The sequence below is a fragment of the Neopelma chrysocephalum genome, unplaced genomic scaffold, assembly GCF_003984885.1.
Source record: "Neopelma chrysocephalum unplaced genomic scaffold, ASM398488v2 Primary Assembly neopelma1_209, whole genome shotgun sequence".
Classification (NCBI taxonomy): Eukaryota; Metazoa; Chordata; class Aves; order Passeriformes; family Pipridae; genus Neopelma; species Neopelma chrysocephalum.
This window is the reverse complement of record NW_020897871.1, coordinates 1,299,523-1,313,027: the sequence shown is the minus strand read 5'-3', so window position 1 is coordinate 1,313,027 and position 13,505 is coordinate 1,299,523. Positions and strand designations below refer to the sequence as shown.

The window sequence follows — 13,505 nt, the reverse complement described above, 5'->3', positions numbered from 1 at the left end:
ATGACAATATATGATAATTCACATAATGTAAAATTTTACTTTCATCCTGGGGTAAAAATCCTACACCAGGGCTCAAGGGATTCCTCATTCACTTAACAGTTGGACTCAATGATCCTTATGGGTCCCTTCAAATTAGGTGATTCATGTTCCATCCCTGTGTGCACAGGCACCCAGGCACCTTCCCTAAGCGGGTGTTCAAACCTCCGTATGGGTGCTTGGACCCCCTGTGCAACACTAACACAGCTTTTCCCCTCACAAGGCATCTTGGAGCCTTGCCACACTATGGAAGGGTTACGCTCCTTCACATGAGATGTAAAATGAAAGTGGGAAACATGATATCAAAGCAGAAATCTGGAGCTCGCTAACAAACCCCTTCTGTTTGCAAGTGGAGGAGACACCTGAGCTAACATTACTTGATTTTTCAAGTACTTCAACATATACCCAAATTTTGACAGATAGGTCTTTTTGCAAAGGACTGATAAGCTATCAATCAGATTGCTTTTAGCCCTGGAACTGTTCATAACAAACCTTTCACACGTGCTTGAACTGAAAGGGAGTGGAGTGCATTCTGAAATTCCCCCTTGGCTAAGAACTGTAAAACTCAACAGTGTTAAATATTAACTCAGGTATGGTGGCTTTTTCAAGTCCATCTCTGAAGGTTCAATTAAGCATATATTTCTTGGAAACAACAGAACAGTGATTTTGTGTATTGTGCAATCTCCATTAGTAAATAAGAAAATACATCTGATTGATTCGGTCCATCATTCAAGCAAAGAAAAAAAAATTAGGAAGAGCAGTTTGAAACCTGCCTTGTGATTGTCCACTTAATCAACAAGCGTAACATTGTATCAGTTCCACTGGCAATAGAGTTCAGCTTCAACAGGACAGATCTGAGGCCCAGGCGAACCGTAAAATACTTCAAGGGCATATTTGTGCCCAGAGGACTGAGTGAAGATGCTTCACTCAGCAAATGAGAAACACTTCGGGTGTTCTGAATTGTGTGTTGGGGTTTTTATCCAATTCCAATTTGTCACAATAAAGTGATAGTGTAAACATATTTCTTAGTACCATATGAAGTTTGGAACCCAAAAAGGAGCAGTTAGCAGCAAAGAACTTCTCTGACAACTCCCACACAACCTCTGCAAGACAGTTCAGCATCTTTTCAAGCCCTGCTGGAGCTGTAGCCTCCTCCACAACGAGGACTTGATTTTCTGCAGAACATTTCCACTCTGGGTTCTCTATCAGCTCAAAGAATGGAAAGGAGGAAGGTGATAGAGCCCTCCTCATTAGGAGTTTTATTGAGTACTTCAGATCTTAACATTTCTGGCTTTGAGCTACCACAAGCTTGAAGAAGATGTAGCTGACCCTGCTCTGAGCTGGAGGTTGGATGAAATAGCCTGTTCTAACATGAATTATCTTGTGGTCTTTGAATACAGGTCACTTTTAGGACAGATTTTTTTAAAGGCTGCCCTGGTGATTTCTATCACAGTGTCATTAAAGTGCCCAAATGCCAATGGTAAAAGATCTGTGGTGTAGGGTAGCTTCCACCCTGCAGGAGTCTTATGGGTGGGACTGACATGATTCTTCTTCGTAACAAAAACGAAGACAACCCAGAATTTGAAACAGAAGAGTCTGGGTCTGGACGGTTTATGTCTGAAACTACGCATCATTTTGCATGACACATTAAAGTACTTTATTCATGTGCAGACCTTTCTTTATTACAAGAAAAAGCCTAATTATATATCACAGAAACCAAGAGACGATTATTCCTCAGACATCAACTTAACAGCTGTAAACCTTTTGCCATAAGGTGATTTCTGTATAGAAATTAATTTTCATTGCAACCCTAATGCCAACAAACCAAATGGGAATCCCAACAAGCAGAAAATACTCTGTCCACAAGCCTTCTTGTCCCAAATCCCAACTTCCAGCCTGATGTAGTCCATGAGGAAACAAAAATAATGGTCACAATAGGAACTCAAATGGTTATTTCTCTTTAAAGCTCTTCGGCCCGGGCACCTCTAGCTGATGGAAGGGGGGCTGGGGACTCTTAGGGCTGCAGCGCATGCCGCGGGCAGGGCTGTGTGTGCCCGGCTGGGACAAGGCGGTCTTTGTATTCCCGGGGATGTGGAACCCGGGAGAGAGTGGGAGGGAGGGAGGGAGGGAGGAAGAGAACCCGAGAGGAGGGAGAGAGGGAACCTGCAGACACGCTCGGCCGTGCCCGGGCAGCGCTCACCCCGCCAGGCTTCCCCAAACGCACCCCGGAGGTGGAACAACACGGCCACCCTGCCCACACACACACAGAGAATTCTCACATAATCCCAGCTCCTAATTACCCTCCTGTAAATCAGAGTGACTTTAGTGAATTCACGCGAAAACATAGGTGTGTTTCAACTCGAGGCTCAAAACAAGCGCACTTCTACTTCACACAGCACCAGAAAATGAAGTGCGGTGCAAAAAGCACTTTTTACTTCAGCAAGATTAACTTTAGTGAATGCATTTAAAGTAAAACATCTGAGGGACATGCCAGAAAGTGTGAAATGCAAACAAAGGGATTCCATATTACCTGTCATTAATTAGGAGTGGAAATACTCATTCTCCCCAAGTGAGGAGCTTATGGGAGTACACAACCTCTATCATCACAAAAATACAAAAGCTTTATAAGTATATATAAGTAAGGAAGGCAGCACCACGTAGTGATTTTTAAAAATTAATCCACAAGGTCTCAAGTGTATTTTATTATCTTAAAGCTGAGAATCATCTCCTTTGAAAACAGCTTTTGATAAACTGTTCCTTGCACAGAAATTCCATTACATATTTCAGAACCCCAGGAGGTTTGCCAGGGCATTTGATTCTCTCTGCTCTGGACACTGTACTCCAATAGTTGTGTTTTTCCACAATAAAAGTAAAAACACTCACAGATAATACTTCAGGGAGTTACACCTGAGCAGGGAATATCTCAAAGCCCTCTGTTTCCAAACAAAAGGCTGACGTAACTGGATTTCTAATAAAATATTCAAAGTCTTTAAATGGATTCATTCCCACTGAAGCACAGTGGGGTGCTGCTACCTAAGAGTTAAGACCAAATTGCTATTGAAAGATTCTACCATTTATAATGAACCAAAGACACAATTCTTGTCCTATTTAATTACATTTCCAACCACAAGATGCTGGTGTTAAGAGGATGAATACACAGCTGCTTCCCAGTTCTACTAGCACCATCACAAAGACCCAAATGCCTGACCAAGAGCTGCTGGAGGTTATAAAGACTTCTGTATTCTAAGCACTGACTTCCAAATGAAAGTGGTCTGCCCATCTGGACACTGGGACTCACTGGAGGCATTCAGCCAGAGAAGCCCGGATTTACACACCGCTTTGTGCAGAGATGTGCAGTCTGTACCCTCATATTGATCATGGCAACTGTGTCCAGATTTTGTATTACCAACTGTCTCATCCTATGCTTTCAGGGGACTTGGTCCTGAAAAGGAGACTCAAACTTACCTTTATAGTTTGAGTCACAGAAATGTCTTTGCTATCACCAAAGATATTGTGCCATCTAGTTTCCCCACCTTACACTCCATGTCTCTTACAGATTTGGTTTTCTAAATTAAATGCTGTCATGCTTTCTAGAACCTTCAAGTCACACATTGCCACTATTGTGTTCTATAATATCTATTTCCCCAAACCTACTGTCTTTTTCCTTATTGTGAAAAACCCAAGCTTCTACAACACACTTCCCATCTCCAAACCAAAATTTTTGGGACAGTTCCACAGAGCCTGAGTAATCAATTTCATTTGTTAAACCAAAACATCAAAATCCAAAAAGAGGGAAAACATTCAGTAAAAAAGACTTCATTGGCTGTGGTGGCAGGGAAATAGGAGTAAAATTTAAAGAATGTTTGTGAACTTTTCTGACATATCTGAAATACACAGACATTCAGCTATTTCAGATTCATCACAAAAGTTCCGGTTTCTGTAATATTCCACTGAAAGTACATTTTTCTTGTGGCCAGATCAAACTTACAAAATAAAATAGAAAAAAAGATGTGGCCTCATGGATGCTATTTTAGGTTATAATTCATTTGCAGTAGATGATTTAATTAAACACATTAAATCCCATGAACTCTGGACAGAAAACCAGTGCTTTTTATTATAAGAAGATGCATGTTTCATGTACAAAATCACAGAAAGAATCCATTGAGTAGAACCACAAAAATATACCATACTGGAAAATATTGGATAGCTTTAATGTATATCTAAGAGATCACTGAAATGACTGCCTGTATCTTTTAGTTTTGAACCTTGGTTGCACAAGAGTCTGCTGGTTCAGACTTCATTATTTTTATGGCCTCCACTGTTATAATGTACATATGTGCCAGCTGTGTTTTATTTCATCACTAGAAAATTAGTTTTTAAAAAAAATAGAAGTCACACTTTTCCCCATAAAGTTGCATAATGTTTCAAAAATGCCATAAATCTCTTTGGTTGTGTAATGTATGTGTGCCACAAAACACAGCACACAGTTCTTTCCAATACCAGCACTCTCAGCTCCAAAGAAAGGCTACAAATAGTTAAATTTTTAGGCGAAAGAAGGAGGTATGTTGTAAAGTCTCTTTCAGCTTGTGAGCTTTTATTGTTTTGCATTACTTCAGTGCTGGATTCCTGATTTGTAACAAATTCCAAGAGTGCAGACTACAGGCCCAGCCTCTGACTAACACTGTGGTGATTTATTTGAGGATAAATACCTCTGTCCACATCTCAGGGCTGCACACAAGAGTCCACGGCAGCGCGGAATGCGCGGAATGCCGGGGCTGCAGGAGCTGAGGCAGCAGGGACAGGCATCAGGCTGCTGAACTGCTCCATGGCTTCCTTCAGTCAAGAATGAAAGGAATTCTCTAAGTCTGAACTTTGTGCCAACCACGCTTGCATTCCCAGGAATGAGAACACAGCAAGAATGGCATTTGCTGATTGCCCAACACATGCACCTCACTCACCAACACCTTACCTGTCGGACACATTCCATATCTGACTGTCAGAGTCCCGTGCAATCCCTCAGTAATGTTTAGCAACAACTGCAGCTTGCCCAGTTGTCAAGGCAGACCAGGGAGCAGCTGGCTCACAAGTTCCTGGCCTCAAAAAAATGCAAAGCATTTCTCTTTCTCCTCCTCCTGCCTCCCCACCCCCATCCGCACAGAGCGCCCAGAATGGGGGGAAGTGAAAGGGGCAGATAACAAAGAACAACAGAACAATACTTTAGAAATTGCAAGGTGAATACGTATGTTTTACTATAAATAGTCCAGCTAATTCCTGTTACTTCATGCTGTACGAAAACAAAAGAAAACAAGAGACCCCATCTAATCGCAGCAGCTTTTAGGCAGATCTCCCATACAAGCTGGAACGAAAGAAAAATCCAGGGCAAAGTTTTTAGCCAGGGCATGATCTGAGCACACAGAGAGATGCAGAGGATAACCTTAAATAGTGCAGCACTTACAGATGTGGATTGAACATCCGACTCATTTTAGAGACGTGGTCGTTTTCACAGTCTAGCTCCTCGTCCCCTTGGTCCATGCTGAGCTTCCTCTTGTTGGGGCTGATGGGAGGAGGGCCCGTCCGGTGGTTGGTAAGCGCAGGGGACACGGGAAGGGGCTGCATTCGGGGCTCACCTCTCAGTGCTGCCTCACCTACGGGGGAACACAGCAGAGTGTGAACACAGCAGGGGAAAGACAGGTGAAATAACATGCTTTGAAAACATGCTTGCAGAAAAATTTCCCCAAAATTTCAAAATTTTCAAAAATTTCCCAAACTGCACGAGCACGTTTAACATGGTTGTATCATAAGAAGGCATCGTAAACCACACTTCAGTGCTTTATGCTGGGACACAAAGTTGAGAAAAGGCAGCCTAAGAGAGGTGGCAGCTCACCCCAGATGATCTGAAAGGCTGAGCTAACTCATTTTTGCAACAGCTTTTTTTACTCAGAAACATTCCTTCACACAGGCTGCAATTCCAACACTGAGCTTTGATTACCTCACTCTGCAAACCATGACTACTCACAGCGAAATAAGCTTTGTTCCTTTTCTTATAGTTGTGGTTATAAATTCCAGGGCTACAGTTCACATTTATGCCAAATATCCAAGATGTAAAACCGAATAAACGTTCAAATTCTCAGATGATTCCCTTTACAAAAAGCTGTCCAAAACAAGCTTGTCTGGTATATAACCATGCAAGGGAAAAATTCAGGAAAAAAATTGGAACTTGCTGATGCAAGTTTTAAGTACTTTAAAAGTATGTTTTTGGAGCTGTGAACAAAGAGCACAATTCTTCAGCACAGGAATCACAGAATTTCAATTGGATAATGCTAATTTCCATCCGGGTAGACTGGGGGTAGGCTCCTGAGTAGATTATAAATTTTTATATAATCTAACACTTACCAGAAAATGCCATTCACAGCATATGAGAGCTGTGTATAAATAATTTCAGCAACGATAGAGTTGCCTTTGCATAAACACATTGACATATCGTTGCTAAACAGGCATTAAAGCATGACCACAGCACTTTTCCAATTTCAATTAAATGTCTCAGTACTTGCACCAGCTGAAGCACAGTGCTGCACTTCATCAGCACTTACAGACTTTACTGGAACTCACATCCTTACAGCCACAGGCCATATTTAGACCTTATAGGGATTTAAAGATGTTAAAAAAATGCTTTTGGAGCTTCATCAGGGGCCTGTAGAAGAGCTAAATTAACCAGGGTCACCTATTCTGGTAATATCTCTGAAATAGCCACCTTTGCTAGAGTTTAAAATTTGTATTTTTCCTACACTGCCAGAAGCATTTTGTTTTCTACACAGCCATAATTTCCAGACCTAAAATTAGGATCAAGTTAACTCCATCCACAGCGCTGAGGTACCTGACAATGGAAATCTTTGTATACCACCACACATTTTCACATCATCGCCGAGGCAGATGATTTATAAAATGCTGCCTAATTCCACACATGACAAATGCCATTTTGTTGGAAAAAGGAGTGAGGAGAAAACCTCCTGAATGTTTACCAGTAAAAATAAGCATTCTGCCAATTTAGTCAGCATAATATAAACTAGCAAATACATGCTGACCTATAATACACCACAAGCCATGATTTCTATTAAAGACTCTGGCACCAAATTTAAATAGGAACTTTCCATCTCAGCTCTAAATAGCAAAAACCGTGCCCTGCTGCAAATGCTCTAGGACAGACATCCAGACCCCTCCTGTTCCAAAGAACCAAAGTGTTAATTGAGAAGCCCCCGCAACTGCTCCAGTGTCACTGAGGAGCCTTTATCACAAAGACCTCTCATAGAAATAGTCTTCAGACCAGTAAACTTCTGCATTTTTAATTCAGCCTTTGTATTTTGCCAGTAGAAACCTCCACCTACAGAGTGTTCATATCCTAAACTTTAAAAGTAAACCACATCATACCAGTTCCTCTCTGTGAGGAATCTCCCTCATTTTTGTCTTTGAAAAAAATTAAGTTAATGCCAATGTCAAAAGATAAAGCTTTCACCACCTAAAGTGAAACAGTGATACTGTCTTCCCACCCACTGGCAATCACTTTTCTCCCTGCAGTATCTCTGATCACTTCTGAGGACTCCAATACAAAATTCCATTACAGCAATTACAAATTCCATGTAGGCACCTAACTCCTACTGACTTCTGAGCAACTCCAGACAGGAACACAGGCAATTTAAATATCCATGGAAAGCTAACTTGGGTGTTTACAAAAAACAAAAAATCTCTAGATGTTGTTCAATTGAGTAAATGAGAAACTTTCCCTTTTTCCCCAAACAGCGGGTAGGAACCTGATATTAAATGACCACAATGGGATTTTTTTCTTTAAAAAAATAATAAAAATTTCCATTTCTTATATGGATGGTAGGAACAGCATTTATATATTAGTATCCAGATTGAGTACAAAATCTGGTAAAAATGCTATTGCATGCTAGAAGAAAACCCATTTTAAAGAAATTCAGCAAAGAAAGGAACAGCTTCTAATTAAAGCCTGTCAAATTTGGTAATGCATTTGGTAATGCACTTGCAGGGAACGCCAAGGCCTTCAGTTAAACATACCAGAATCTGACCAGCACCACAGGGCCATTTGTTCAAAATTAATCAAATTAACAACACCTTGAACAGGTTGGAACAGTGTGTCTCTTACAGGACAGACTGACAGCCACCAGTGAGAGGGTTCAAGTGGCCAGTGCTCAGCATCTTGTACAGCCCATCCTGCCAACACCAGACAAGCAGAACAATGCCAAAGATGGGTCCAGATAAGGTAAGATCAAGAGGAAAAATCTCTTTACGTTGTTTATAGAGATAAACTGCTTATTCATATACTGAATTTGTACTGCACCATGAGTTCTCATGAGACCTGTACATTTGATTAGGGCTAAAACTGCTTTTAATTTAAGATGGTGACTTCTTTCCCCACTACCTTCCTCCTTACCAAACTTGAATTTAAAGCAGAGAGGGAGAAACCACAAAGGAGACTACTGCCCCAAATGCTGTTTTAGGGACTAAATTTGTCTCCCCCAGCTGACCACACTCCATGGAAACCAGACTAGCATCACACAGCTGGCAAGACAACACTCTGATAGAACAACTGTGTTTTATAAAATTCCCCAAGTCCAAACTCCAGTCTTCAAAATTCATTACTGTGATGGCTTGTGTCTGCCCTGCAACTGAGAGCAGAGATAGCAAACACATTTATTGTGCCTCTCATAATGCTTCTCTTTGTCTCACTCAGCAGCTGGTGTAAGGCACTCCAGATCTGCTGCTTTCAGATAGTTCTACTTACAACTATTCATACTGGTCCCTTCCCCCCCACCCCCTCTTTTTTTTATTAAAACTGTTGGGCAACACGATAAAAAGCACAGACAAGCCAAACAAAGATAACACCGTGACGTAGTGTCTGCCTATAGAGCAGCAGTGCTCTCAGTTGACTCGAGTCCATGCAGTCAGCAAGAATGTTCTTTATTTTAACCACTTACCAGCCTAAACTGAAAGTGGTTCGAATTAACACATGCAAACTAAATGTTTGTCAAACCAGCATGGCTCTTTTCAGTCCTACACACCACCAGGACAGCTCTCTGTGAACAGTGGATCTCCAGCTCTGTTTGCCTTTCTCTCACAGCTCAGTCAGCAGTATCTGCATCCCCACCTGAACGTGCACGCAACACAAACATCACAACAGCAAAAGTCATGTTTTTACAAGTGTGGATTTGATAGCAAGACACCAGAGAAGTCTTAAATGTGTCTGAGAACTCCAGGAGTTAGCAAGGACTGGAAAAAAACCCATACACTATTTTGGCAGCTAGCTTCCTTCCTCTGCCCCAGCAGCTCCGTATGGGCTGCACGGAGACAGTGCTGCCATATCCTATCCCCCCTCCCAGCTTCCTCTCTCCTGCTGGCTGCTATTAATGCAGAAAGTCTAAGCATTAATTACCACCCAGAAATGAAAGGCTTCGTCTTTCCAGCTGAAGACTGACATGATACAGACCTTAAGACAGATTGAAATAAAACTCCTTGAAAGAAAATTCCAGCACTGCCCTTGCCCATTTTACTTCTCTGTTCTGCATCTGATAAATGGATTTGTTCACGAGAGTAAATTCCCAACAACTTTATTAACTTTGGAAAAAAATTAATGAATTCCTCAGTTGTGGTGTTTGTCACCAGGGTCCTTACCTTGAAGGTCTTGGGAATTACCATGACCTCAGGCCACTGTATGAATTAATCAAATCATGGGCAAGAGCGTTTAACAGACTTTAATTAATGGGCGTTACATTTTTAATTACCTTTTCCAATACCTGCAGACAAACTCTCAGTAGTAGAAGGAGTTGCCTCATGTTCCTAGGGCCAGATTCCCAGGAATGAATAGTACATGGAGATCTTCAAGGGCAGTTTTCTCTACTGATTCAAGACCAAAATTTACCTTCGTGACATATGAAGCACTTCTGCTGAAAAGCCAAGATAATCACAAAAGCAATCTATGTGGGAAAAGGATAATATAAAATGAAATTTATATTATTTTCTGTTCCTGTATTCTAACAATCATGAGGAGATTAAATCACAAACAGATCGTAATGAATTTATAAAATATTGTATGGTTTTTCCACTATCTTAAACACAGAAGTCAGTCTGTGTCAACATAAATTGGGATAAATGGCATAAAAATTCCAATTCATGTACAAAATAAAAACTCACATGATTTGAGATATCAAATACCAAGTAGGGAAGTCAGCACAAATTACTCAATTCAACAAGTCATCAAAACAAGTTATCAAAACAGAAGAACTGCAATACAGCACCAGAGAATCAATGTGCAGATTCTGGCAGCTGCCTAGTTTGGGTGTTACTTCACAGCATACTGTACAGCAAGAGAATTGATACGCCTGAAATTGGGAAATTCCCCAGAAATTAGATATGTGTGAAACAGACAATCTTAAAAACGTGTAATTTAAGGCAGATTTGCTTCACTTGCTTGAGCAAAGACAACGAATTAATCCATTCAGACTCCTCAATAAGAAATCTTTGGTTACCATAAGAGACATCCTAAGAAGCAGTTACAAATTATAATATTTATATAATTGCTGAAAATCTCTATAACCTCCACTCAGACAAACATCAAAATCTCCTATGTGGAATCATCACTTTTTACCATGACTTTATTGCTGGGTTGCTTCTTCAAAATATATTATTTAAGCTGAGCTGAAATAAGACATAATTCTGGGAAGCAGTCTGTCAAACACTGTAAACAGAGTCAGAGTAGTTGCATTTCCTTCAGAATATATTAAACAGGCCTATCGGGAGAGCATAATAAAACAGCAAACTACAAAACAACAAAAAAATAAGTATTGATGGTAACAGAATGGCAAAAAATGCTGCTATGAAATCAGATCTTGGAAATAGTTTTTATTATAATGAATAGATTTTTTTTCAGCAGCCAATTTACTGATTCCCTTACAGATTCCCTTATTTGAAATGTATTTTACAGACTTTCTGGTATGATAACAAAAAGGCTAATTTAGAAGACCAGAAAAAGTCACATACACATACAGAAAAATTGGCAAAAGTTTGTTCTCCTCTGTTTACAAAACATATGAAAAACACTTACTCCTGGAACCAAGCTCTGGCTACCACTGTGCAGAGACCTGTGTGCCAGAAAACCCATGGCCAAAGCCAAAATACAGTGATTAAATTGACTATTCTGTCCTGGCTCCTCCATCTGGCCGTGCCTGCCAATGAGGGACACGTTACGCTTGACGTTGCAAGCAAAAACATAAACCAGTGACCTCTGCGTTAAATCACCTCCACCCACTTTTCCTCCACTTCCTGCAAAACCTTGCACAAAGGAGCCCCAAGTCAGGTACAGTGCACAGACGTGCAGTCTGCAGACAAGCTCACTTGAGGATCCTTTCCAAAACACATATTGGTATTCAGAGCTGAGTAGGACAGGTTAAAGCAGTTTTCCACTTTACAGGTCTTGAAAATGCTGTATTATATACCAAACACTACATTGCAACAGACAGAAAACAGTAAATTTGCCCCCTCAAAGCTAAGTATAACTGTATTTTCTCCTTCAAAGGTACTGTGAGAAACTGCCTGCCTCATCTTCTGTTCTCTCTGATCACACTGTAAAAGCACAGCTGTACCAAACAGCACTGCATACTCTTGCATTAACTGACTTGTATGGATAACTGCTTAGTAGTTCTACAAACTACTTCACAAACATATAAGACACGTAAAAGGTCCCTGCTGAGCACTTAAAGACTGAAAAATTCTCTCTGTTCTGTCAACCAGGTACCAACTGAGGGAGTCTCTCTGGTAAGAAATGGATGGCATGGAAAGAAGAAGGGCAGCAGAGGTGCCACAAAGAAAGCAGAATGGAATAAATTTCAATGCTTTGGTCTGGCAGAGCTTATTATTTCCTCTGTCAAACTCCAATTTTTCACACCTCAACAGTTGTGAATGTGGGGCTGTGTTCAGTTCCAACCCAACAATGAACTCAGGCTGGGGTCTAACTGCAGAGCATGAGATTACTTCATAAATCTGCAGATCTCCCTTTAAGATAATTTAGGTAACTCCTAAAAAACTCTGAAAAAATGTTCCTTTCTTCCGCTTAGAGTACCTGTACTCATGTAAACTATGGCTAAAATCAGATTCCAATTACCTGGCACACAAGATTTAAATTTAATCAATGCTAAACTACACTGATCTCCAGATAAATAGCACCGGAGTTGCCTACAACACTAGTTAACATCAATGTCAAAAAAAGGATTCCTCTGTGTTCCAGGCAGAGGATGGGTGTTGGCTCAGGAAGCAGGGAGCACTCCTTTGAGCCTTTCTGCCAGTTCTCCCAGGAAACGCCAGTATCAACCATTTAAAGTCAGTTAAGAGGGACTAAAAATCAACACAGTCATAATTTTATGTTTGCCCAGTGCATTACAGAGGCTCCTGGAGAAGAACCAAGCTCTACACTAAGCCCAGCTACTGAGTGAGGCCAAGTGCAGGAGGCAGCAGTTTGGGCACCCCAAACACAGGAGAGGAGAAAAGAGAAAGGAAAGCAAAGGGACAAGTATAATTTACATTTTCTGCAGAAAACAGTACATTTCACATTATTCTGTTTGCTTACTAAACATGACATTAGTATTTACTGGGCAGCAAAAGATACAGGAGCCATTTAATTCCCTGGCAAAACACACGGCATTGTTAAGCAGTCCTGGTGCATCCCTACACCACACTCTGTATACTGGTACTGAAACTTAGTCATTGCAGTTTATTCAGTGCTAGGCAATGTTTTGTCCTCAGTGTGGTTGAAATCTTTAAAGATTCTAGACTGTGTCTGTCCCGTGAAGAAAGATGAGGCACTGCATTTCCACCCCGGAACGTGGCTGGAATGACTATGGGACACACACACACACGAGAAAGCAGGCAACAAACACCACGGTGAGGGTTACAGGAATCATAACACAGAAAATAATTCCAGAATACGTAACGAAAACTATCACCATGCAAAGTTTAAATAATAACCACAGCATCAGAATGCAGCTCCCTTTAATTTATTTGCAGAACAATTATACGTCGTTCTCCCACACAGCAACAAGTTGAAGATGTTGCTTTCCAGACCTAGGTGTTCTTTCTTTAGTCACACCACTAAATGACTTACTGTGTTATATAAAAGATGGCAAAGCTAAACTGATCAAAGACCAGCCTGTCTTTTAGCTGAAACAATCAAAGCTAGAAAACCTGCCATCTGTTTCAAAAGTAAATCAAAGTCACAGCAAGGTCACAACAGAAGAAATTGGATTGGGGGCCTGAGTAGTATTTCAATGTATTAAATGATACCTTACAACTATATTTTCATGAGATGGCAAAGACAAACAGGAAAATCAATTTGTGAAAGCTCAGATTTGAATAATTCCTCCTGTCAGTGGATAGCAATATGGATACTCAGGTCTGAAACAGCC

General features: G+C 40.8%; 1 protein-coding gene across 2 annotated transcripts in view; it reads right to left on the bottom strand.

The window, feature by feature from the left end:
• The window catches only part of VGLL4 (vestigial like family member 4), an 83,970-nt gene that overhangs the window by 20,128 nt on the left and 50,337 nt on the right, over window positions 1–13,505 (bottom strand). For both annotated transcript variants that reach the window (XM_027703120.1, XM_027703119.1), the window contains one exon: window positions 5,492–5,681. In XM_027703120.1, the coding sequence (XP_027558921.1) occupies window positions 5,492–5,681 (190 nt within the window). The remainder of the gene's footprint in view (window positions 1–5,491; window positions 5,682–13,505) is intronic.